We start from the raw sequence: 24,532 nt of genomic DNA on the forward strand, positions 1-24,532 counted from the left end.
GAAAATTCAATGTCCATATCATTATCCAAGTGCAAGACTAGATATTGCTCTTCCAATTTACATTTATTATTTTTGTAGCAATGGAGACAACTCAAGACAGAGGTCAGTTCGGGAGTGGAAAGGAGAATTATAATGGCATGTAACTGAAATCTTGAAATGGCTACAATAGACAGAGTGCAGATGCACTGCAAATCAGTTGTCTAATTTATGCTTGGTTTCTCCAATGTTGAGGAAGCCACATAGTGAGCAAAGAATGTAGAAGACCAGAATGGAAGAGATGCAGGTTATTCATCATGATTCCATCACCTTTCACATCTTTCCCGCTCCTCTAGTTTTTGCTTTTGGCACAGACCATCCTTTTCATTATCCTAGAGATGAGGATGACAAAGACATGGAGAGATAGAGATTCTTGCGACTATACCTGCTGGATGTTAGAAGAATGAGAAGGAATCTTATATAAACGTACAAAATTATTGAAGGGAGAGACAAGTTAGAGATAAGAAAGTTGTTTACATTGGTGAATGAAAAACATTGAAACGTTGGAGCAACTCAGCTGCTCTTGTAACAGATTTATGTTAATCTTTAATGTTAAATTTATTTCTCATTTATAAATGTCTTAGTAGATGTATTCTTAGTAAGTTCATTTGGGTGGTTACAGGGGCATAAAGACAACACATTAGCATTTTAAACACACAAGGTTCTTTGAGATAGAAGACAGAAACCAGTTTGAGATGAAAATGGATGATGACTGGAGTCAAAAAGATGAAAAGGATTTATGATGTTCTTGAGATATTGGTGTTATTTCAAAAGCAGAGCCATTTTAGTTCTGAGGAAAGCAGACTCCTCAGAGACACAAGTGGACATAAATGCTTTCAGCACATTTGTGTCAAAAGACCTTATGAGCTTCAAAGTCAAAAATGATGTCACGAACCATATAACATGAGAAATGGGAGAAATATATTATCAAAATGAGAGAAAGAGGAGTTTAGTTTGGAGAGTACAGAAGTCAAAACCCTGTGTTACAGGAGTTGAAACCCTGTGAAAGACAGGGTTGAGTTACAGTAACCAGAATTGGTGTTCCTGAGAAAAGGGGAACACAGAATCACTGGCTTTTGAAATAAGGAAGACCACTTCACTGTCTCTTTGTATGGCCACTTCTTTTAACCCTTGTCTGGTTTGTGACTTCATCGTGAAAGAAAATAACCACATTTGTTTAACCCTTGTCTGGGTTTGTGAATTAATCGTGGAAGAAAATAGCCATATTGTGAGTAAAGAGGCCTGAAGATATGATGTACAAAAATGCTTTATAAACATTTCTGAACTGAAATTTTAAATTTTAGATATGATGTACAAAAACGCTTTATAAATATTTCTGAAATGAAATTTTAAATTTTAAAATGATGCTGAATTTTTAAAGGTTGAATTTTCAGAGTGGGACTTTATACACACACACACATTACATTTGCACATAGAGGAGTTAAATTTAGAGTTAAGTAAGTTTAGAGATAAGTAAGAAATCTTGTGTTGTTAATAGCTTAATTAAAAACTATTATTTTGAATTTACTATTGTCCAAATTCTAAATTTGTTTGAATTCTGAGACTTTCAGAGTCTACTGCCAGATCAGCCATGGTCTTATTTGTTCTTATTGTTCTCAGGCTTCGGAGGCCAGATTGTCTCTCCCTCCTTCAATTTCTTATGTAGCCTACCAGTTTCATCTGCCTTTCATCCCCTTCCACCTATCAGCCTGTGGTGAATGTCTGCCAAGCTGCCTGTCTCCCCTCTGGCGAGCCTTGCTGTTCTAACATTATCTCTACTGTTAAGGACACTCCCTTTGGATATAACTGTGTATGCACCTATTGTCTTTCATTATTGTACCATGAGTTTCTGCTAATAAAAGCCATGATTATTGTTCGACCACATCGTCTTTGTCTACTTCATCAACTGGTACTTCAATTTGACCACATCGTCTTTGTCTACTTCATCAACTGGTACTTCAATTTTATTAGCAGAGAATGGATGCAGCCCTCAAGCCAGAGCGACTGATAATAGACCAGTCTGCTCCGAGGGCCAGAGAAATTTTCAACCACTGGATTGCTTGTTTCGATTACTATATGGCTCGAAACAATGTGGTCGATGAGGCGAAACAGTGGGGCCACCTGAACTCTCTGCTGGGTGAGGTCCCTTTCGCCGTAACGCAAGGAGCTGCCACTCTGGCTATAGCCAGGGAACGTCTGACTGCTTACTAAGCAGTGCCACGGAATGTGGTGCTTGCTCGACACCAGTTGCTGACTAGAAACCAGAAACCCGGGGAAAGTGATGCTGCCTATGCACTGGCCCTCGACTCACTGGTAAATGAATGTGATGTCAGGGCAGTCAATGTGCAACAACACCGCAATGCCTTGAAGCTGGATGCTTTAGTCAATGGGATTGACTCCAGTTACATCCGACAGAGGCTGCTGGAGATGGAGCCCTTAACCTACGACCAGGCAGTCACTCTAGCCAAAACACTGAGAAGTGCCATGCGGTCCAGTGAAATGCTAGAAACCGTAAAGGAAACATCCAGGAGTGCTGGAACCCCGAAGGAAAGAAAAGGGTGAATCCCTGAAAAATGCTACTTCTGTGATAAGAGCTGGCACCCCAGACAGGAGTTCCTGGCTCGATTTGCTACCTGCAGCTATTGTGGTAAACTCAGCCACTTCGCTAAAGCGTGTAAGGCAAAAAAGTACTCCCGTCTGGGAATTTAACATGAGCATAGTTGGGGTTAGTATGCAGTAGCTGAACTGATTGGACTGTAAAGCTTGGGGGATTTACTCTTGTCACTGATCAGAAATCTGTAGCTTACATGTTCAGTACTAAACACAAAAGTAAAATCAAGAACGATAAGATGGCAGGTTAAAAGATCCCTTTGACGCATTGTCACGATCTGCTCAGCTGGAGGGGCTAAAAGAGATCCATAGCAGACTGTGCCACCCAGGGGGCACGAGATTCTTCCACTACATTAGGGCTAACAACCTTCCTTACTCTCTGGAAGAAGTCAGGAAACTGACTAAAAGCTGTCCTATTTGCGCAGAATGCAAACCGCAATACTTCAAAGCTCCAGAGGCCACTCTCATCAAGGCAACCCAACCTTTTGAGAGGATTAGCTTAGATTTTAAAGGGCCATTACCTTCCAACAACAAAAATGTATATTTCCTTACTGTAATTGACGAATATTCCAGGATTCCCTTTGTGATACCCTGCCCTGACGTCTCGTCAGCATCTGTCATTAAGTCATGTGACAGAATTTTCAGCATTTTTGGTTTTCCCAATTACATTCATACTGATAGGGGCTCAGCATTCATGAGCGCTGAATTGCGGCGAGCCCTACTACGAAAGGAGATTGCCACCACCTGCAACACGAGCTACAACCCGCAGGGCAATGGGCAGGTTGAAAGATCTAATGCTAGTCTGGAAGACTGTTAATTTTGCTTTAAAAACACATGGTTACCCTGTTACCCGGTGGCAGGAGGTGCTGCCTGAGGCACTACATTCTATTCGGTCATTATTGTGTACTGCCACAAATCAAACATCTCATGAACGTATGTTTGCAATTCCTAAGAAATCAGGAACTGTGATGGACTGGACAGCCTGTTTATCTGAGCCTGGAATCCAATCCATATATTGGATTCAAAATATGAATAAACATACATTATAATAGTAGTAAACTACTGCATACTAACCCCAACTACGCTCATGTTAAATTCCCAGACAGGAGTACTGACACTGTACCCTGAAGAGATCTGGCCTTGCCTGGTTCGCCCCTTCCTCGCACCCCTACTCAGAGTGAGCCTGAGGTTGGACTCACCCCCCCCAGCCTGTGATCCCTAGTAAGCTTTCAGATAGCTATGCTGAGGCTCCACTGCCTCACACTGGCGATTCTGGAGCGGGTCCAGAAGTCAGTCCTTTCCACACTACAGACCCAGGAACTGTACCAATTCCCAAGGTTGCAAAGGAGCCACCTGTTTTGAGAAGAAGCACCAGAATTCGTAAACAACCTGATAGGCTGATATATTCATAAAACATCTCATTACATTTCAATTGCTTGCTAGATACTGACGTATTTTGGCTGTTAGAGTATTCTCAATGCCAAACATGGTATCCATGTATCGCTTGCTTCAGTCTTTCCTAGCAGCTGTCCTTTTGATTTTAACCCTTCTTCTGCTGGGGAGAGACAGTGGTGAATGTCTGCCAAGCTGCCTCTCTCCCCTCTGGCGAGCCTTGCTGTACTAACATTGGCTGTGCATAATCTCTACTGTTAAGGACACTCCCCTTGGGTATAACTGTATATGCACCTATTGTCTTTCATTATTGTACCATGAGTTTCTGCTAATAAAAGCCATGATTATTGTTTGACCACATTCGTCTTTGTCTACTTCATCAAATGGCACTTCACAGCCTCTATCCCAATCCCATTCAACTGTACAGCTGAATACTGACAATCGTTCCTCTTCCTTCTCAGTCCTGATGCAGAGTCGCAAACCAAAAACTTAATTTAGACTGTTTTCCTCTGCAAATGCAACTTGACCAGAATTATTCCAGTTTTCTGTTTTTTAAAAAAATCCAGATTCCAATATCTCGTACATCTTTATACTACTGTTTTACTCCATATATCTCTTGAACTATGACACAGAACTATTACCTGTTCAAAGTGTGACAGATGATAAATATGGCATGAAGAATATTTTATTTATAACCAGCAAAACTTGGTCAATTTTAATAAGAATAAAGTTATTCACTAGCTCATTAGACACTAATTCATGAAGATGGGAGTACTACACTGCACGAAATATATTGGCCCAGTTTTTAAAACAGATGGAACCTTCACTGACCTCAATTAAAGCTATGCAAAAAAAGTTTTAGCATGCTCCAGAGCAAAGATTTCTTCAAATTCCAGGTTACTTTCAGTTTGGAACTATTTATAGAAAACATGTTGCATCTTGCATTGGAACAAGCAATAGGCAAATGGATCACTCAATTAGATTCACAATTCTCACTTAGAGCAAAGCAGCAAGTCAGAAGCAAGGATCATTGTAAGAATTTCTCAGAAAACAGAAGAAAATTTGTAAATATATATTGGATTACTTGGAAAGTGAAATATTACAAGCACTGAAAACATAAAATATAAAAAATATAGCATTAAGGACTGTAGGCACCAACATTTTTCCATTGTTACTTGACAATATTGCTTCACTTAATTGTTCTTATTAAGAATTCTCAATTAAGAATCTGGAATGATTAAACTCCAGTAAAAATGTGTTGCAGAAATTCATTTGTTTCTTTAAAACTGTCCCTGAAATACATGTTCAATGGATATTAAGTGACTGATGCACAAAATTGCTGAAATATTCTGACAATATCTCTTAGATTCAAATAAGAGGGAGGTTTTATGTGTAAAGTTAAGGTACTTTTCCCTCAGGCTATAGAATTAATGTTGAGTATTTTAGCCCTTGTTATAATGACAAAAAATGAATCAACATATATTATAATAGTAGTAAACTACGTTTGTTCATTTATTGATTTAGAAAATGTGATAGAGAAAGTGGTGTGAGATGTATGATGTATAATAGTTACAAGGACTGCCTAAAGAAATCTCTTGGTGCCTGCCACATTGACCACCGCCAGTGGGCTGATAACGCCTCAAACCGTGCATCTTGGCGCCTCACAGTTTGGCGGGCAGCAACCTCCTTTGAAGAAGACCGCAGAGCCCACCTCACTGACAAAAGGCAAAGGAGGAAAAACCCAACACCCAACCCCAACCAACCAATTTTCCGCTGCAACCGCTGCAATCGTGTCTGCCTGTCCCGCATCGGACTTGTCAGCCACAAACGAGCCTGCAGCTGACGTGGACTTTTTACCCCCTCCATAAATCTTCGTCCGCGAAGCCAAGCCAAAGAATAGAGATGCACCTCTAAGAAAAATACATGAAACTATGTCGTCCTGCAAAATGCATTCAAATTATGTAACTGATGCAAGATCAATTGATCCCCACATCCATCAAACCTGCTGCTACTAAAAATCATTTGCCAAAATTAAAACAAAATAAATAAGCTCATATTAAAATTTAACTGAGTTTTTGATGAGCATATATTTCAAAGATATTGTCAGTGATTTAATTGTACTGTGATTCTATAACAGCATTCATAGTCTGAACCACAAGATGCACAAGCAATGTGTGAAGAGAAAGCATTTTACAATTCAACAAGATCCCACATTAACCATGATTAGGTCTGGCTTTATTAAAAGACAATAAACTTAAAAATTGAAATTTTGTGTGTTATATTGCCATTCAGTGGCAAAACTAAGCACTGCAGCAGCATGGCAAAATAACAACCACCAATACAAGTAATTTTAGCCAATTTGTGAAACAAAATAAGGGCATATATCTCTTTTTGATGAAAGCTTCACTACACATCTTCTCAGTATGGCTTCCTAGTTGCAGAGCAATCTATATTGCTGCCTCAGACTATGGAACAACTTACCTTTGCATTCCTGCACAATGCTATGTGCTTCCTCTGGCAAACTGGAGACCTTAGAGTTAACAAAGCGTGCTAGTATTTCAAGTCCTTTGTCACTGCTCAGGCCACTTTGCACAGAAATGAGAAATTGATTCCCTGCAAAAACATTTTAAAAGTTTAATGAGTATTTATCTGCAGGGCTAATTGCTATCACTGTTTAAAAACAAACAGGATGATTTAACATTTTGAGAGATAAATGTCTCATTAATTTTAATAGTTATTCTTCAATCGTTTTCTAATTTCATCTGCTGAGAGTGATAAGCTAATGGTCAGACACAACTTGATCTTTGAGTGAACTCCAATGTTCACTGAAGATTGGCCAAAGTGACAGACAATTTCCCAGAATGTGTCATAAGTCCAAGTTCTTGTGGTTTAATTGCATCTTATAACAGTCAATTATAAATGGCCTGCGATCTCTGCAAAGCTCTTCACCAATTACCCATATTTACCCCCTTTGTACAAATTGTTGAATCTAGCGCAAGCCTCCACAAAGAAGATAGCTTGGGAATGATCAGCTTAGCATCGAGCAGGACAGAGTCCTTTCCAGTCTTGAGATTTCTTGTTGATCCAAAAGATTAAGATGCATGAAATTCATAAAGACAGTAGATCAGATTCAAAATTGGCTTGGTTATAGAAGGCAAAGAGGATAGTGGAGGAGGAATAATCTCCTGACGAGAGGTCTGTGGCCTGTGACCAGTGTGTTCCACAAGAACCATTGCTGGGACTTCTGTTGTCCATGATGTATGTATGTAAAAAAAATGATTTAGATGAAAATGTAAGAGGGATCATTCGTGAGTTTGTAGACAATGCAAAAATTGGCAGAATTTTGTATAGTAAGAAAGGTTGTGAAAGAATTCAGCAGGCTTTAGAAATATGGGCAGAGAAATGACAGATGGAGTTTAATTTAGACAAAGTCAAATGTAAGAGAACATTGTACGGTAAATGGCACAAATGTTTGGAGCATTGGTGTAAGGAGCGATCTTGGTGTTAAAGCAGTAACACAAGTAGATAGGGAGGTAAATAAGGCATGTGGCATGCTTGCCTTCATTGGTCAGGGCAATGAGTATAGAAGTTGGGAACTGTATAAAACTTTGGAAGGGCACATTTGAAGTACTGTGTGGAATTGTGGTCATACCCCTGCAGGAACAATGTGGTAGCTCTGGAAAGGATGCAAAAGAGATTCACCAGAATATTGCCTGCATAGAAAGATTTAGCTCTAAGGAGGTTAAATAAACTTGCATTGTTTTCTCTGAAGTGTTGGAGATTGGGGGACAATCTAATAACGGTACATAAAATTACAAGAGGAATATGCAAGATAGATGGACCAAATCTATTCCCAAGGTGGAAATATTAATAATGGACGGGATTGCTTTGAGGTAAGAGGGGAAAGTTTAACAGAAATTTACATGGAAACCAGAGGTATACGCCTGGAATGGGCTGCCAGGAGTGGTGGTAGAAGCATTTCAACAAACACCTGAATAGGAGGGGAACAGAGGAATATAAACCATGTGCAGGCAGACATGCAGTTTAAATTGCATCATCATTTGCACTGACACCATGAGTCAATGGGCCTGTCATTGAGGCGCACTGTTCCATCTTGATGCCAGCGATTGGGAGAAGGGTTCTTCCAGAGTCTACATGGGATTCCTCCAGGTCCTACAGTTTCCTCCCACTGTTCAAAACGTACCAGGGTTTGTAGGTCAATTGGGTATAATTGAGTGGCATGGGCTCATGGACCAGAAGGGCCTGTTACTGTACTGTATGTCTAAATTTTAAAATTTAATATCTCCCACATATTCAAACATTAAAAAATGAATCAATATTTTTTTTAAATCAATGTAAAAAAAAAACAAATTTGTTTATATTAACAAATTAAAATGATATGTACATTATGTGTAATTCACTCTGTCACTTGCTGGTTCTCCTTCCTAATGATTAGAATCTACACCCAGGGCAACAAGCATTCTCAGCTTCCTAATTGTATTTGGGGTTCGGAACTAGCGACCAAGGAGAGGGATTTGGATGTTTGAAGCTTGGGTTCACTAACGGAACAGACAGAAGACCACGAGCCTATGGTTACAAAAGCATTGCAGTTGAGTCCCTTCAGAGACATTCTGAAGAGGGATTCTCTTTTGCTTCTCTTTCTCTTTCTTGCCTTAGTGGGGGAACTGGACTTACGGTAAACAAAAGTATTTATGCATTTATGTACACAATAAAGGAACCTTGAACCTTTTAGTTCATGAATAGTTACTTTGTGAACTTGATAAACAATGATCTTTGAAGAAAGACCAAGTTGTACATGACAGAGAATGCAGCATATATCTAGCTGAATACCCCAGCATCTTGTATAAATAAAGTCTGTAAATAAATAAAATGAGCCCTTAATTTAATTGGAGGTCATAAAACCATTAGATTTAACACTTTTCACCCAGGCTCAACTGCACCCATAATTTCTTGATCATGACTTCAAAATGTCCCTTTTGTAACCAGCACCTTTAATAGTTTGAAAAATGGCAGAATCAACCCAAAGAAACATAACACAAAGCATAACATTATTTTATTTTGGAAAAAGTTCCATTTTGGAGGAGCTAAAAAATAAAGGACTGCAAAAACAATTATTTTAGGAATGAAATGTCATTACCTGATACTGATTCAGCAATGCTCATATCTCTGCTGGTAATCAGAACACGACATTGAACATCAAAACACTTTAGTACCCAGCTGTCCCAAACATCATCAAGGACCAAAAGTGATCTGCATTGGATTTAAAGAAGAACCTCAGAGATTGTAAAGCACTACGCAACTATTTCTTAAAGTTGTGGCAATTATTAATTACTTTTAAAAAAGTTTCAACAAATGTAGTTTTCTAAAGGAATACTGACTTCTATCTTCAACCTTTCTGGCTGATTAATTTGAACTCTTATTCCAATTTATACACGGGATCAAATGAAGCAACTTTTTCTTTTTAAAAAAAAACCTGTAATTTACACCTTGAAGTAGTTTTACTTCCATATTCTCATATTTATAATTAATTGTAATCATTCTGATAAATCATAGTGAATGAACCTGGAATATTTATATCAATACAAAAATGTTTTACATTGGATATAAAAGTAGGCTCAACCCATCCCAACCCAAACAAATTTAATGCAACAGGACACTGTACAAAATCCAATAAAGTCTTCCCAACTAACATAAAACTTGCAATTCACACATAGACTAACTCTATTTTATTGCATTATTATAGGCTTGATTCAAATGGAGATTCCATTAAAAGGTAGTGAGCTAAGCCTCTACATCATCCTTTTCTCAAATGTAATCTGATTGTGACGAGGTGATGCTAATTTTGCATAAGGCATGACTATATTATCCTTAACAGAATGGGAATTTCAAGTTCAAAATAATTCAAATTAGATAATCTGAGGTAAATAAAAGTTAATTTTACATTGTGCAGTCTGGATATATTCTTAATGTCCTTTCCCTTCAGTTTTTTTGCATAATTTTTAAGAGTTAAATGTACAAAGTTATTCTGAATAAATGTCAGTTTACTTTTTAAAATATTTTTATTCATTTTATTACAGAACTTATACAAAAAAATGTGTAATTCAATATGATGTGGATAGTTACACAAACATTAAGGCATTCAGTATGACAAAAGCATACATGAATTGTAAATAATATCCATAATTCATATTCTAAATGATATATGCACATTTATGTAAAAAATTAATAACACAAAAAAAGAAAATAAGTTTTAAAAAAAAAGTCAGATTTCAACATGTTTTCATGCTGGGGGAAGAAAAAAAAACTTTCATCTTGCTGACCTTGGATATTTACGTGCCATCAAGAAACGGAGTCGATCCCTGGCTTCTTCAATGTTAAGAGGTGGACTGGGATAAGTCTGGGTTTCCTGATTAAATCGACTGCAGAGATTCTGCAGTTTAACAAGAATACCAGCACGATCCTGCTTTCCAACTGCCACCCAGTGTACTCCTCCAGGAAAACATTCTGCAAAATTACAATACAGAAAGAATATAGCAAGCCAACAAGAGGCACGAGAGACTGCCAATCCTTCAGTGTTGATGCTGTGTTTGTTGCTGTTCAAGAACCAAAAATCCTTTTAGAGTAGTTAAACAGCATGTGTCCAAATTTGGCCTCATTTTGCAACCTATGAGCAACATTTAAAATACAGTACAATTCTGGTTATCTGAAATTGGATTCTCCGAAATCCACATTTATCCAACATTTTTTTTTTAATTTTGGATAAATTAGGGTATTGGAAACAAACCAGAAATCCTCATTTATCCAAATTTTTTTTTTGAAGTTGAATTGTCAGGGGATATTGGGCTCACAGCGGCAGCGCAGACCTTGGGCTCCCGGCACAAGTGGAGCCTTAGTGGTTTCGTTTCAGTGATTGGCGGTGGCCAGCATTTTTTTTTGTGTGAATTAAATGTTATTTTAATGCTTAAAAAGCATTCCCTTGTTGTTTGTTGTTGTTTAAACACTTAAGTGATTTCCTGTTGCGACTGGACTGTTTTTAAAAAAAATGACCAGTTCTCCAAACAAACTGCTTATTTGAAATAGGCCCGATCCTGACCTTTTCAGATAATTGGAGTTGTAACTATACTCTTTAAAAACTGACAACTCTATCAATTTTGTTTAATTTATCTGCTTGACAACATAGTCAAAGGAGATGAACTGAATTACTTTATTCAAGAAAGGATTGGTTACTTGCCAAAAGTAGCAATAGTCTCCTAATTAAATTGGAGGAATTGTTTTGAATATTTTAAATCCTGGCCTAAAGAAGATAAACACATTCTAAACTGGGATGTTCCATTGTCAAAAGTATGAAATCTGAAGCCTTCATGCAGTCACTCTGGAGATGTTTTACTGTGGGATTGCAGTAAGATGTTATGGTGAATGTATAAAATCCCCTTCAGCTAATTAAGATGCTTAGTAGCATAATAAGTCTCAAGCAGAATTTGCTTAATGGTTATGTGTCAGCACAGGTTAATGCAGAGGTCTATTTACAACATGTGATTTGTTTGCACTGCCTGCTACCCTTAGATTGTTACCTTTTGCTAAATCCATCACAAATTAAACATAAGAAAAAGTGAAACCAAACTGCACAACGTACTCAAAGAATTTTTTAAAAACTGTCAAACCAGTAAAGCAATAACTTGTATTCAAAGTACACTTCTAAAGTGGAAAGTCATATTAAAGTACTCCTAAGTGGGGCGGTGGGGCAGGGGGGGGGGGGGGAGTATGTGTCTCAAAACAAACAAACTAATCAAAAGAGATCAGCTGTTATTTGATAAAAAAGTGGGCATAAAATTCAAAAGAAAGAGAGGACTGGAATGTGAGAATACGAAATCTTGGCAATTACAAGTGGTTGGATAAAGGAGTGTCTTTCTATTAAATACAAACAGTTTGGACATTTCTTACCCATTAGAGAAATCACAGAAAATATAGAGTGTGAAAGTGATCAAACCACAATTACACTTACCAGTTATAACTCTGTGATTCCTTAAAGCTTCAGCTGCTAAAACTGACTTCCCACAGCCTGCCATCCCATATATAGTGATCCACCCAGGCTCCTTTTCCAAATGATAGAATTGATTTCGGATGGTTTGCACAAGTTTTGGACGACCAACAAACACAACAGGACGCTGTGGTACACCACCTTCACATAGTACAGTTTGAACTGTGGGAAAATTAAATTACAAGAAGTTAAGAATTATTTGCACAAAATACTAATGCAGCAAAATTAGCCATTCAATTCATTCACTGGATTCGTCAAATTTATTGTCATCTGATTGTACAAGTACAACCCAATAAAACAGAGTTCTCCGGTTCTTGGTGCAAAAGCATGCAGACATGCAACCAGACATAACACACATACAGACAACTAATACATATGCAGAGCAAGTATTATATCTATAAAAATAAATAAATATTGTTCTCTACAAATTATGGTTAGTGTGGAGTACCATAAAAGACACTTTCCCAGTTTTACTTGTCATGTAAAGCGTTTCCTCAGATCTATAAGGAAACATGGCATGTTCCCAATGTCTCTTACCAACTATCATGTAAAGTAAAACCCCTGGTATCCAGCACCTATGGGGATTGGTATATGCTGGGTAGGTGTATTTTCCATTCGCTTGAGACTTACAATGCCTGACTAATACATCGGTTTAAAAATAAACAGTTTAAAAGACAAAAATACTCTACTGTACTTTCACTGAACAAACTTCACTTGCATGAATATATAAACCTTAAAGCATTTTAATTTTTCAGTCACATTCTTTGAAAATATTTCCAGTGTGATGGAATTATGCTATTATTAATCTTTAGTTATAAAATATATTATTTTGGTAAAGTTATTTTGTGGGTTGGATTCAGGGACACACAGACACTTACACAAAGAACACCATTTTGGGAGTTGAAATGTCTCCTATGTCCAGCTGTAAACAAGCTTGGGTCATTGTTTAGTGGAAGCTGTGTTAACAGGCCATGGAGCTGGAATGATTGTCCATTTAAATGTTGAAGACAATGATGTTTACAAAGAAGAGAGAGAGAGAGAGAGAGAGAGAGAGAGAGAGTTTTGGAGAAATGAAACAGAAGCCAGCAGCAATGTCATGTCTGGATTGGAAACAGCGGGGGCCCACAGCGCTGTATGCTCAGTCCACTAGTGTTCACTCAGCTGACCCACGATTGTGCAGCCAAACACAGCTTGAATCACATCATCAAGTTCACCAACAACACAACAGTGATGGTCCTTATTAGTAAGAACGAGGAAGCAGCATAAAGAGACGAAGTGCAGGCACTAACGAACTCGCCAGTGATGGTTCTACCACTGAGGTCGTCAAGAGTATCAAGTTCCTTGGAGATCTCTTCTGGTCCCTTAATACCAGGTCTATCGCCAAGAAAGCCCAGCATCACCTCTACTTCCTGCGAAGGCTGAGGAAAGTCCATCTCCCACCTTCCATCCTCATACATTCTACAGAGGATGTTTTGAAAGCATCCTGTGCAACTGTATCACCGCCTGGTTTATAAGCTATACCACCTCAGCTTGCAAGACCCTGCAGAGGATAGTGAAGTCAGCAGAAAAAATCATTGGGGAACCTCTTCCTAGCATGAAGGACATCTACTACACTAGATTGAGGCGGAAAGCAATAAACATTGTGAAAGACTCCACACATCCCGCATGTAAACTGTTCTCCCTTTTGCCATCTGGCAGGAGGTGCCGTAGTACTCAGGCCTTTATGTCCAGAGTGAGAAACAGCTTTTTCCCCAAGCCATCAGGCTCCTGAACTCCCAGTTCAGATGTGGATAGTGTACCATGCACTTTCACTGTATGGCACTAATATTAGAGCCTTAATATTATAATGCGTTAACTACTTTCCTAACTTACATCTATGTAAATATTCTCCATGGTCCCTGAGAAATGCTATCTTATCCAACCGTGCAAGCATGATACGAACGATAAATAAAATTGACTTGACTTGATGTGATCATAATGGCAGGAAGGCACCTTTAATATTGCCCAGTTTCATTTTGTCTGCTGTGGTGTTCTCCTCTTGGGAGATGCACAGAATCAATGGCGATGAAGAAAAGTTACTGTCTCTTTGTCAAAAGAGGGCAATTTTACTGTGTTCATTTGCAATGGTCACTTCATTTAACCTTTGCCTGGGTTTATGAAATCATTGTGTGAAACACATTCCAAAACCTCCAAGCAAGAGAGGGGGATTTGTGAAAAATAATTTGTATGAAGAAGCAATTCTCTGGAAACAACTCTACAAGAAGTCATGAGTTTTGAGAAGTCTGATGCCTCACACCTACTCCATAATTTATTTTGAACTTTAAAATCATCTCTTCAGAATTATGCCTGAACTGAAATGATTTGGGTTTTGCCACACACAGACCCTTACACACATACAGGCCCTTACACACACACAATGGGGTTAAGTTTAGAGTTAAGATTTTATATTATTGATAGTTATTAATAAAAATTATTGTTTTGAAGATACCATTGCCTTGGTAAATTTGTATTGCTGCTAGACTAAGTCGTAACATCAGTCACATTCTTTGAAAACATTTAACTGTTGCTGCATCTGCAGGTTCCTCCCCCTCCACAGAGCTGCCCAAAAGATAATTACATTATAGATAATTAACCTCCAATCCCCCACTCCCAACAAAAACAGTTTACAGATAAAGCTTCTGACAGGCGACTCTTACTAAGCAGGGATAAGGAGACATTTTCAGCCTTAAGATAGTCATCCCAACGGCAAATGGCATCAACCAGAGCCCTAGATCTTCGGCGACGCTTTTCCTATTTCACACAACTTTATTCAAACAGCTGCTCAGAGTTAAGCATGGCACTCCGCTTGCTGAATATTTGCTCCCATCTTCACCAAAAGTTTGTGTTACTTTAGAGAACATTTACTTTTACAATTTTAAAGTTACATATTTTTACCTGTTATTTTATTCTTTTTTAATTTATTTTCCTCAAATTTTTTGCCTGTTGCTTGAAGCTGGCAGTTGTTTGAATTGCAGATACCAGGAGTTTGACTGCATCTGGTCATTGTACTTATTTTTTTGACAATGAACTATCATAAACTCATAAAAAGTACCCTGTCTGGATGCATCACTGCTTGGTTCAGAACTGTTCTGCCTAAGACTATAAGAAATTGCAGGGAAGTGAATGCAGCTTTGACTATCATGCAACATAATCTCCTCCATTGACTCTATCTACTTCCCACTGCCTCGGACTCATCCCAACCACGTCACACTTTCTTCTATCCCTTTCCATTGGGCAGAAGATATAGTCTTGAAAACACTAACCTCCAGATTCAAGGACAGTTTCTTTCCTGCTGTTACTTGATTATTGAACTTCTCAAAAGATGATGCACTATTTAACTGCACCCTTCTACACACCCTGCAGTTTGTCCTAGTAACAAAATGTGTGCATTTTGACTTACTATAATGCTATACGCTGCGATTTTCTTTTACTAACTGCAGTACACAAGTATGAGTCAACTTGCCTGGATCGCATGCAAAGTAATGCCTTTCACTCTTGATACTTGGGACAATAAAAATTCATTCAATAGATAAAGCAAGTTTAACACAGGCACGTGGACATTTGATACTTAATACAAACACTGCTCGATCAATGAATTACTTGGTTCCTTTTGAACCTCACAAATGTATTATACTTCAGGTTCTAAATTAAAATTTTGTAAGATCAACTTGAGTGATTTGGTATGCAAATCCACATAAAATATACTGACAGTAAAAAAAATTTAGAAACTGAAGTATATCGTATGAGGTTCAGAAGGAATCAACTAACTTTACACTTTTGTTCAAGTAATTAATTGATTGATAAGTTTTTGTATTGAACATCAAATCTCCTCTTATCCCATACCATAAATCTATATCCACGAGGTCCGGCTCCGAATCATGGGTCCTCTACCGGCACCACCTACGGCTCCTAGAACGCTTCCACCAGCGTTGTCTCCGCTCCATCCTCAACATCCATTGGAGCGCTTACACCCCTAACGTCGAAGTACTCGAGATGGCAGAGGTCGACAGCATCGAGTCCACGCTGCTGAAGATCCAGCTGCGCTGGGTGGGTCACGTCTCCAGAATGGAGGACCATCGCCTTCCCAAGATCGTGTTATATGGCGAGCTCTCCACTGGCCACCGTGACAGAGGTGCACCAAAGAAAAGGTACAAGGACTGCCTAAAGAAATCTCTTGGTGCCTGCCACATTGACCACCGCCAGTGGGCTGATAACGCCTCAAACCGTGCATCTTGGCGCCTCACAGTTTGGCGGGCAGCAACCTCCTTTGAAGAAGACCGCAGAGCCCACCTCACTGACAAAAGGCAAAGGAGGAAAAACCCAACACCCAACCCCAACCAACCAATTTTCCCTTGCAACCGCTGCAATCGTGTCTGCCTGTCCCGCATCGGACTTGTCAGCCACAAACGAGCCTGCAGCTGACGTGGACTTTTTCCCCCTCCATAAATCTTCGTCCGCGAAGCCAAGCCAAAGATATCCACGAGGTTCATTTACCTCTGATATGCCAAATAGTTCCCTGCAGTCTGCCTTGTTGGCATGTCCCATAATTTTCAAATATGTCCCTTCCTAACTTGCATCATAGCCCTAAAGTCAAATCCAGAATCTTACCAGATGAGTAGTGCTCTAACCCACGTGACAATCTCCTCTGCATTCTCTTCAATGTAATTGCATCCCCCCCTACAGTGTTGTGACCAGAACTCCAGCAGAGGTCTGATTCAGGTTTTATAAGGTTGAAGTATAACCTTCCTACTCAAAATTAATGAAGGTCTGTTTTCCATCTGCCTTCTTAACCACTTTACCCAATTATGATATCACATTTAGAGATATTTGGATTTCTACGCCGAAGTCCCCCTGATCTTCAATAGTGCCTAGGACCTCTAAAAATACACCACTCATATTTATCTGGATTAGATTGTGTCTGTCAATTCTCAGCCCATCTCACCAACACATCAATATCATCCTGTGCAATAACACAATCTTCCACTCCAACAATCTTCATTTATCTGCAAATTCATTGAAATCCTACATCCCCTCTGTATCCTTTTTATCACTTTTTAATCATTTAGTGAACTTTAATATATTGTACATGCTCCCCACATCCAAATCATTAAAGCATTCAATCAACTGGGACCCATTCATCATGTTGCATCCCACCAGTTACAGCCTCTTAATTCAAAATACTAATGTTTTCTGTCAGTTAATCAAATTTTATTCTACTGCAGTACATTCTCCAATTTTAATAACTCTTCTGTGGTTATTAAAATTGTGTGTGTGTAAGAATAAAGTATGTTTCAAGCTCACAGTCAGAATAGCTGATAAGCAAGAAGATTTTAAGCTGCTGGCTAAGATTTTATACAGTGTTAATAGGCACCTTCAGATGCAGAATATTAACACTTGCATTAAAATCAATACACCCAGCAGCAATTGAAATCAGTGAACCAGTCTCCTTTTGAAATTACTCTTGGAAAAAAAAATGCCACAACTAGCCACAGGTAAAATTAATTTCAAATTAATGACAAAGAACACTGACTGGAGATAGAAATGTCAATGACATTTCCATATTCCAGGAAATGCACTTTGCATACGGATCAGTTTAAAACTAATTGAAAAGAACTTTCAAGCCCCTTTCACACTGGCACTTGAAAGAGGGAATTAATTGCCAATTTACTGGTTCGCCTACCAGTGTGAAAGCTCCCAACCCGGTAAGGGAGGGGGTGGGTCCAAACAGACCCAGGAATCAACCGCCTCAGGAGGGTGTACCATCGCCGATCCATTTCAAATCGGCATACCAAGTCGCCCAATGTGAACAGGCAACCCTGTATGCAGGGTCCCATTAGTGACGAGATTATGATATTATTGCGTGCGTGGGAGGTTGTTGAAGAGGCAGGGAATGGAAAGAGCAAAAATGTTTTTTTTTTGCTTTTTTTTTGAAAAAAACACAGCATTAGCTTCATTTTTTCCATTATGAAGAGCCTCCAATATGCCGCCATTGGTTGTTCGCACTGAAACGAACAAAGCCAGCATTTTTCTGGGTCAGTGCGTATTTTTACACAGCAAATTGTACGTGATGGCATATTAGACCCCAGTTGTTTTTCCCAAAAAAATGGCTTACAAATAATCCCCTGGTCTTGTATGCCAGGTTTAAATCAGGCTGAGTAACGCTGTCAGTCCCCACACTGGTCATTGTTGGGTTGAGAAAGTGTCAGGTCTGTGAGAGATGACCCTGGACACAAAAGTTTGCTATCTTAAAACACACAACAAATAATAGAAAAGCATGGGAAAATCATAGCAGGAATAAAACACATATGTGCAGTGTATAACAGAGCATGGAAAAAACACAATTTAATAAGGCACAACGTATAAAGGAGCGTGGAAAAACCTACTGCAAGTATTGATCTATAGAAATGGATTTCAAACTTCTTCTTTCCACTCACATACCACCCTTACTAATCCTTTACCAATCACAAATACCTATTATTGGGGCTGGTGGCAGGCTGATGGTGGGGGAACAGGGCAGTGGGCTTCAGACTATTCAAAATGAAGGCAAACCCACAGATCAGCTTGCTCAGAATCTGGTGGGCCAAGTGTCAAATCGTTGTGCTTTATGAATGCCCTCACAAATCTAGGGTTAGGGTCAGGGTCAGACTTTCCCATGCTCACGTGTTTTATTCCTGCTACCAATTTCCCACACTCACTATAAACTGTGTGCATATGTGTTATCCCCTTTACCATTTTCCCACACTGGTCTTTCATAAATAAAATCATTTACTACAAAACTGCATTCATCTGTTTCCTCACTCATAACATCTACTCACATCCAACCTGGAGAGTGCAGTAATCTCCTTGTAGAACAAAGCATTCACTGTCTGCGAGAATGTAATATGTCATTCAGGATATCACTGCTGGAGGTTAGGCTCTCCTTAGCTCTGTGATACCAGGTTGATAATGTGAAAGGGTGCATGGAACTAGTTTTTCTTGGTCCAGTGTGAATGGCCCTACCGATATTTCAAAACAGTCATTCACATGCCAATTTAGCAAGTTTCCAATGTGAAAGGGGCTTTGGTAACTGCTCCCAGACATATCCTTTACCACAAAACCCACACACGATTTTGTCACATGGGCATCTGAAATTGTTCTTGAAAGAGAAATGGTACTTTATATGCCAACTATTACATGGTGCATGTAATAATTCTATTGTTTGGAGATCACAATATTTTGGTGACTGACATGTACCGGAGATGTAAGTTAATTGGGTGTAAATTGGGCGGCACAGACTTGTAGGCCAAAATGGCTGCTACTGTACTGTAGGTCTAAAGTTAAATTTAGTTCTGTTCCCTATATTCCCTCTATAAATGCACTATGGCTCCCATGTACCTTAAACGCTTAATTTTTTTCACTATTAAACTCACCAAGGTTCTGTTTCCCCAAGGTTATTTTTAAACATATCATGAATTTTTACCATGTTCCCTTTAAACTTACCTGATTCAATGAAAAAAGTTCTTGTACTACTGTGCAACATCTAAAAAAAGTGAACTCATGGCATGGTGGTGTACAAGTAATATCCAATGATCCAGAAAATCTGTCAGTCAAATCAGTCAATCAACAAAGGAGGTTAGATTATCTTGCAATTTGTAATCTGCATAATACATGTCCAAAAGAGATGGAGGAAAAGGGAGAGAAAAGGATGATTTAAAAATTGTCTGAATTAAGTTTTATTTGTTTTTAATAGTAACCTTCTATCCCAGCAATATCAACAATGCAGAATAACCTGGCTTTAAAGAAGAACATATAGGGAACTTCTTTCATTGGTGAAATGGAAAGCCAGAGACTTAAGGGAGGTCACCGCCATTTTCGTGCATGCATTAGGGTTAGGGTTAATGCAATTCTTAAATAGTTATTATTAAACCATTGTAGATGGACATGCAAAATATACCAGTGATGCTTGTACGTTCATTCTAATGTGATTAACTACATATTCTCAAATATCTCTGTTGCAAGACACAGATCATAAAGTTGGAGGACATTCGTTCTCACTATTTTTGACCTTGGAGCAAGGTTAAAACATTATTGAATAATTACAATAGCAAGAAAGTTCTGTAAGAGTGAAAAATAAGTTTAAAAAAAAAGTATGAAGAGGATAAAGTATAGCAATGTAATGAAATGTAAGAGTTAATGTTTACATTTTAGTCTTGAGGTTGGTTCAGACAACTTGAGGATATGTTTGATCGAGGAGTTAGAATAGTGGTCAATAAGTTTGTCAGAAAAAATCTAGCGTTATTCAGCTTCACAAACACCAATGACTGTTGGCTAATCACCCCTTTTAATGTAAGAGCAGGTCAAAGAACTGGTGTTTCATTAAAATGGTAATGTCATCAGTCACTGTTCCAAAGGCAAGATTACTCAGCCTTATGGCAAATGTTACAGAGTGAATACAAAGCAAGCAACTGCTGGTTTAAGGGAGAGCTTAAAATACAATCAGGATGATAATGAAATATAGGGTGTGATCTCACAACTGTCAACAAGGAATAAGCAGGATGCTTTTTGTGGCAAGGAATTTAGTTTGTTATTATATTCTTATATTCTTAGCGTATACAGAGCCGTTGTCATACCCAGACTCCTGTTCGGCTCCGAATCATGGGTCCTCTACCGGCATCACCTACGGTTCCTAGAACGCTTCCACCAGCGTTGTCTCCGCTCCATCCTCAACATTTATTGGAGCGACTTAATCTCCAACATCGAAATACTCGAGATGGCAGAGGCCGACAGCATCAAATCCACGCTGCTGAAGATCCAACTGCGCTGGGTAGGTCACGTCTCCAGAATGGAGGACCATCGCCTTCCCAAGATCATGTTATATGGCGAGCTCTCCGCTGGCCACTGAGACACAGGTGCACCAAAGAAGAGGTACAAGGACTGCCTAAAGAAAGCTCTTGGTGCCTGCCACATTGACCACTGCCAATGGGCTGATAACATCTCAAACTGTGCATCTTGGCGCCTCACAGTTCAGCGGGCAGCAACCTCCTTTGAAGAAGACCGCAGAGCCCACCTCACTGACAAAAGACAAAGGAGGAAAAACCCAACACCCAACCCAACCAACCAATTTTCCCCTGCAACCGTGTCTGCCTGTCCCACATCGGACTTGTCAGCCACAAACGAGCCTGCAGCTGACGTGGACATTACCCCTCCATAAATCTTCGTCCGTGAAGCCAAGCCAAAAGAGAGATATTCCCATACATTTTATTTCTATTAGCAAGTATGATTACAAAAAGGAAGACTGTCAATGAATTTGTCAAACCCTTTTAAGAAGAGTTTAAGACCCATAATTTATGATTTGATCCTGAAAATACATCCAGTGATTTCTGACAAAATGAAGAATGAATGGGAAAGAGAACTTCAGATACCTTTACTATAGAGACATGGAAGAAAATTCTCAAATTACTTAACATTTTCAAATTATTCAACATTTTCATATGACGCATTGATCCTTTTCGAATCCCTTTCAATCATTTTTTTTAGTGTAGAGGAGTAGAAATCTTTGGCTTGGCTTCGCGGACGAAGATTTATGGAGGGGGTAAAAGTCCACGTCAGCTCGTGGAGGGGGAGGACGTGGACCTTTCCTCAGGCCTGCGCAAAGGACCTTTTAGGTGGAGTGCAGTGCGCGCAGTACTGGCCCCACCCTTTACACCCATGGTTCATGTGCCGTGGCCGAGCAAGCTGGGACGTGGCAGCGAGGTCCTTGGGTCGTAGGTTTTATATCGGAGTGGCCTTCTCCTAAGAGGAGTAGTATCCACAAAATAATTGTTTAACTGCTAAAACACGGTAGTCCAGATTTTGTTTTCTTTTTTTGTTTTGTTTCTTAGTTAGGGGGATATTTTTGTAATAAAATTTGATTCCTTTTCATGTTTGTCCTTTAAGACATTGGGAGGCTCAGTTTACATACATTGCTCGATGTCTGTATATGTTAACTGCTGTTAATGCAATCCCAATCTCTCTATCATTCATGTTTATTAATATGAAATGTAATAAAAAGATTTTTAAAAAAAGAATTTGTCACAGAATATTTTAAGCTACTTTTTAAATGTTAAGTATACCATACTTCTTGGAGCTGGCATAGATAAAGAATGGCTTTGGTTCTCTCAGTGTTGTGCACAACTTCACTGATACTCTCAGCAGGTTATCTCGCCCAGTCACAACAGGCCATACTCCACATTATTATGAGTGAGAAACATGTAATGCAGATAAATAGCGATTCATGTCGTTTACAGCACAGTGCAAACTCAAAACTGAAGCAATATACTGTGGAGTTCTGGTTCCACCACCCCTGCTAGTGATGAGTTTCTTCTCACCACGTTTCATGAGAAAAGGATTTTCAACAAATTTCTAATTGAAGTGCACATAATTTTAAATTTTTGGATGCTGATCAGAGGGGATTTTCCAAGATGTTCAGTTGTCACCCTGATGGATCAATATCACTTATCATATTACTAAATTTAAAAGGAAGATGGTGCTGCAAATGCTCATTTATTTCCTTTTTTTTCCATGGTTTTGTATGCAGTTTATCCACCTGTTTTCAATTTCTTCTCACCTCAGACTCAAAAATCACAGTTTATTAATTCATGTACTCTTGCTAGTGACCACAGAGTACATAAAGAGACAAAGGTCTGATATAATTTTTAAAAGAATGTTATCTTTCAACACCCTCAGAAAATGTGGGGTTCCGTATAAAAAGTGACAGCTGCTCAAAAGCCGGTTTATTTTCTCTGTAATTGATGTCTCACCCAGCAGCCAAGCAGGGAGCCATCTTCATGGAATGTGCAAAATGAAATTAAGAATTAAGCAATGTTGTAATCCAAACCTAAAATGTAAATATATCTTGAGGAGATGACACTTAATTGATTACTTCAGATCCATTTAGAAGCTGAAATCATGGCAGAATATGTAAAGGCACCAAAAATTCCATCATCACCCTTCAACATAAAGTTGAGTATTAAATGTCCTCTAAATAAGGTGTTACTTCAATCACATGAGGGTACAGAGAAACTTTAAGGTGTTCGCAGAAATAAATTGGTGGCTTAGCTAAGTAAACACAATTTTTAGATGCAAATACACCACAATTATAGGAGGTGACACCAGCGTTACGACGCATCAGGTAATGGAAATTTGCCCTGATAGAATTCACAAATCCATAGCCCAAATATTTGAGATACAGAATAAAATTCACTCTCATGGAATGCAAGTTAAAAAAATATAATTCTTTTCAGCCTGCTTTCTTGAATAATGCACAAATTATGTGGCTATGCATTACGGTAAAATCGCAACATGCCCCATTTTGTTGGAATATCTCACCCTCCACCCAATAACACAGGGGACACCTGTACACTTATTCATTAAAGACAATGTTTTAAACAAAATATACTAACCATAAGGAGTCAAACCATCGATGGAACTTTTATTTGAGGGTGATATGATTGGAAGGGCATCTTGAAGAAGAGCAGCAAGTTCCTTGTAACCTTCATTCAGCAATGCATTATAGAAAGATATGACAGCATAATTATCCTTTTGAAGTATCAGATCAATAAGTAATGCAGCTCGTTTTTTCTGTGTAGCCTAGAAATAGTAAAAATCATTGCTAAGAATTTATTCTCCATCAAAACACTTTCCCATGGTCATAGAGCAGAAAGATTAGATTTACATCTTGGAATATGTGTATCACTAACAAGGCACACACTTAATTGTCCTTACAGAATCACCTTTGAGATACTGGTGACAGCTGAACTTGAACCACTTTCGTTCATGTAGTTAATCTACTCCCACAAACTGTTACTTCGGTCATGCCAAGATTGTGAACTGCAAAAGAACAATTATACGAGCTGAGGTGGCAGGAATCTTGAAGGAGATGTTGGGAGAGAAAAGAGGAATTTGAGTAGACCTATTAGGTCTGCTTCCCTATTCAATGCAAACAAAGCTGATCATCAATTCCAGTATTAACTTGTTGCCTTCTCTTCCTTTCTAAATATCTCTTCATCCATTTGGTACTGTATTAAGATTTAATGTGTGGACCCGTGGGGGGCATGAGGAGCGCAGATACAGCGTTCCCACAGGGTCCAACTGCCCAGTCAGCTGCCGTTGGCTCTGCACAGGCTTTAAACGGCCTGTTAAAGGAGCCAACAGTAGTTCTATTTAAAATCCCATGACCTTGGGCATGCGCCAAAGATGGCACCGCCTACGATCGGCAGCAGCCACCAGGGGTTGTAGACTCCAGGTAGCGGAGGCTGGCTCAGGGCACCAGAAAACAGGGAGACTATCTTTCATCTGAGGAGAAGCAAAGGAGTCGACCCACAGGATGGTGACCATGGTGGCAGACCGGCTCTGTGGCTGAAAGACCCACATATGTAG

General features: G+C 39.0%; 1 protein-coding gene across 10 annotated transcripts in view; it reads right to left on the minus strand.

Moving 5' to 3' along the window:
• apaf1 (apoptotic peptidase activating factor 1) overlaps window positions 1-24,532 on the minus strand; it is a 189,055-nt gene that overhangs the window by 141,265 nt on the left and 23,258 nt on the right. For all 10 annotated transcript variants that reach the window (XR_011347950.1, XR_011347951.1, XR_011347952.1 and 7 more), the window contains 5 exons: window positions 23,557-23,743; window positions 12,062-12,259; window positions 10,380-10,563; window positions 9,197-9,309; window positions 6,520-6,651 (listed from right to left, as the gene is read on the minus strand). Coding sequence is in view for 7 of the 10 variants with exons in the window: in XM_069908393.1 (XP_069764494.1) it covers window positions 6,520-6,651; window positions 9,197-9,309; window positions 10,380-10,563; window positions 12,062-12,259; window positions 23,557-23,743 (814 nt within the window). In the remaining 3 variants the exon portion in view is untranslated. The remainder of the gene's footprint in view (window positions 1-6,519; window positions 6,652-9,196; window positions 9,310-10,379; window positions 10,564-12,061; window positions 12,260-23,556; window positions 23,744-24,532) is intronic.

Source organism: Narcine bancroftii, chromosome 13 (genome assembly GCF_036971445.1).
Source record: "Narcine bancroftii isolate sNarBan1 chromosome 13, sNarBan1.hap1, whole genome shotgun sequence".
Taxonomy (NCBI): Eukaryota; Metazoa; Chordata; class Chondrichthyes; order Torpediniformes; family Narcinidae; genus Narcine; species Narcine bancroftii.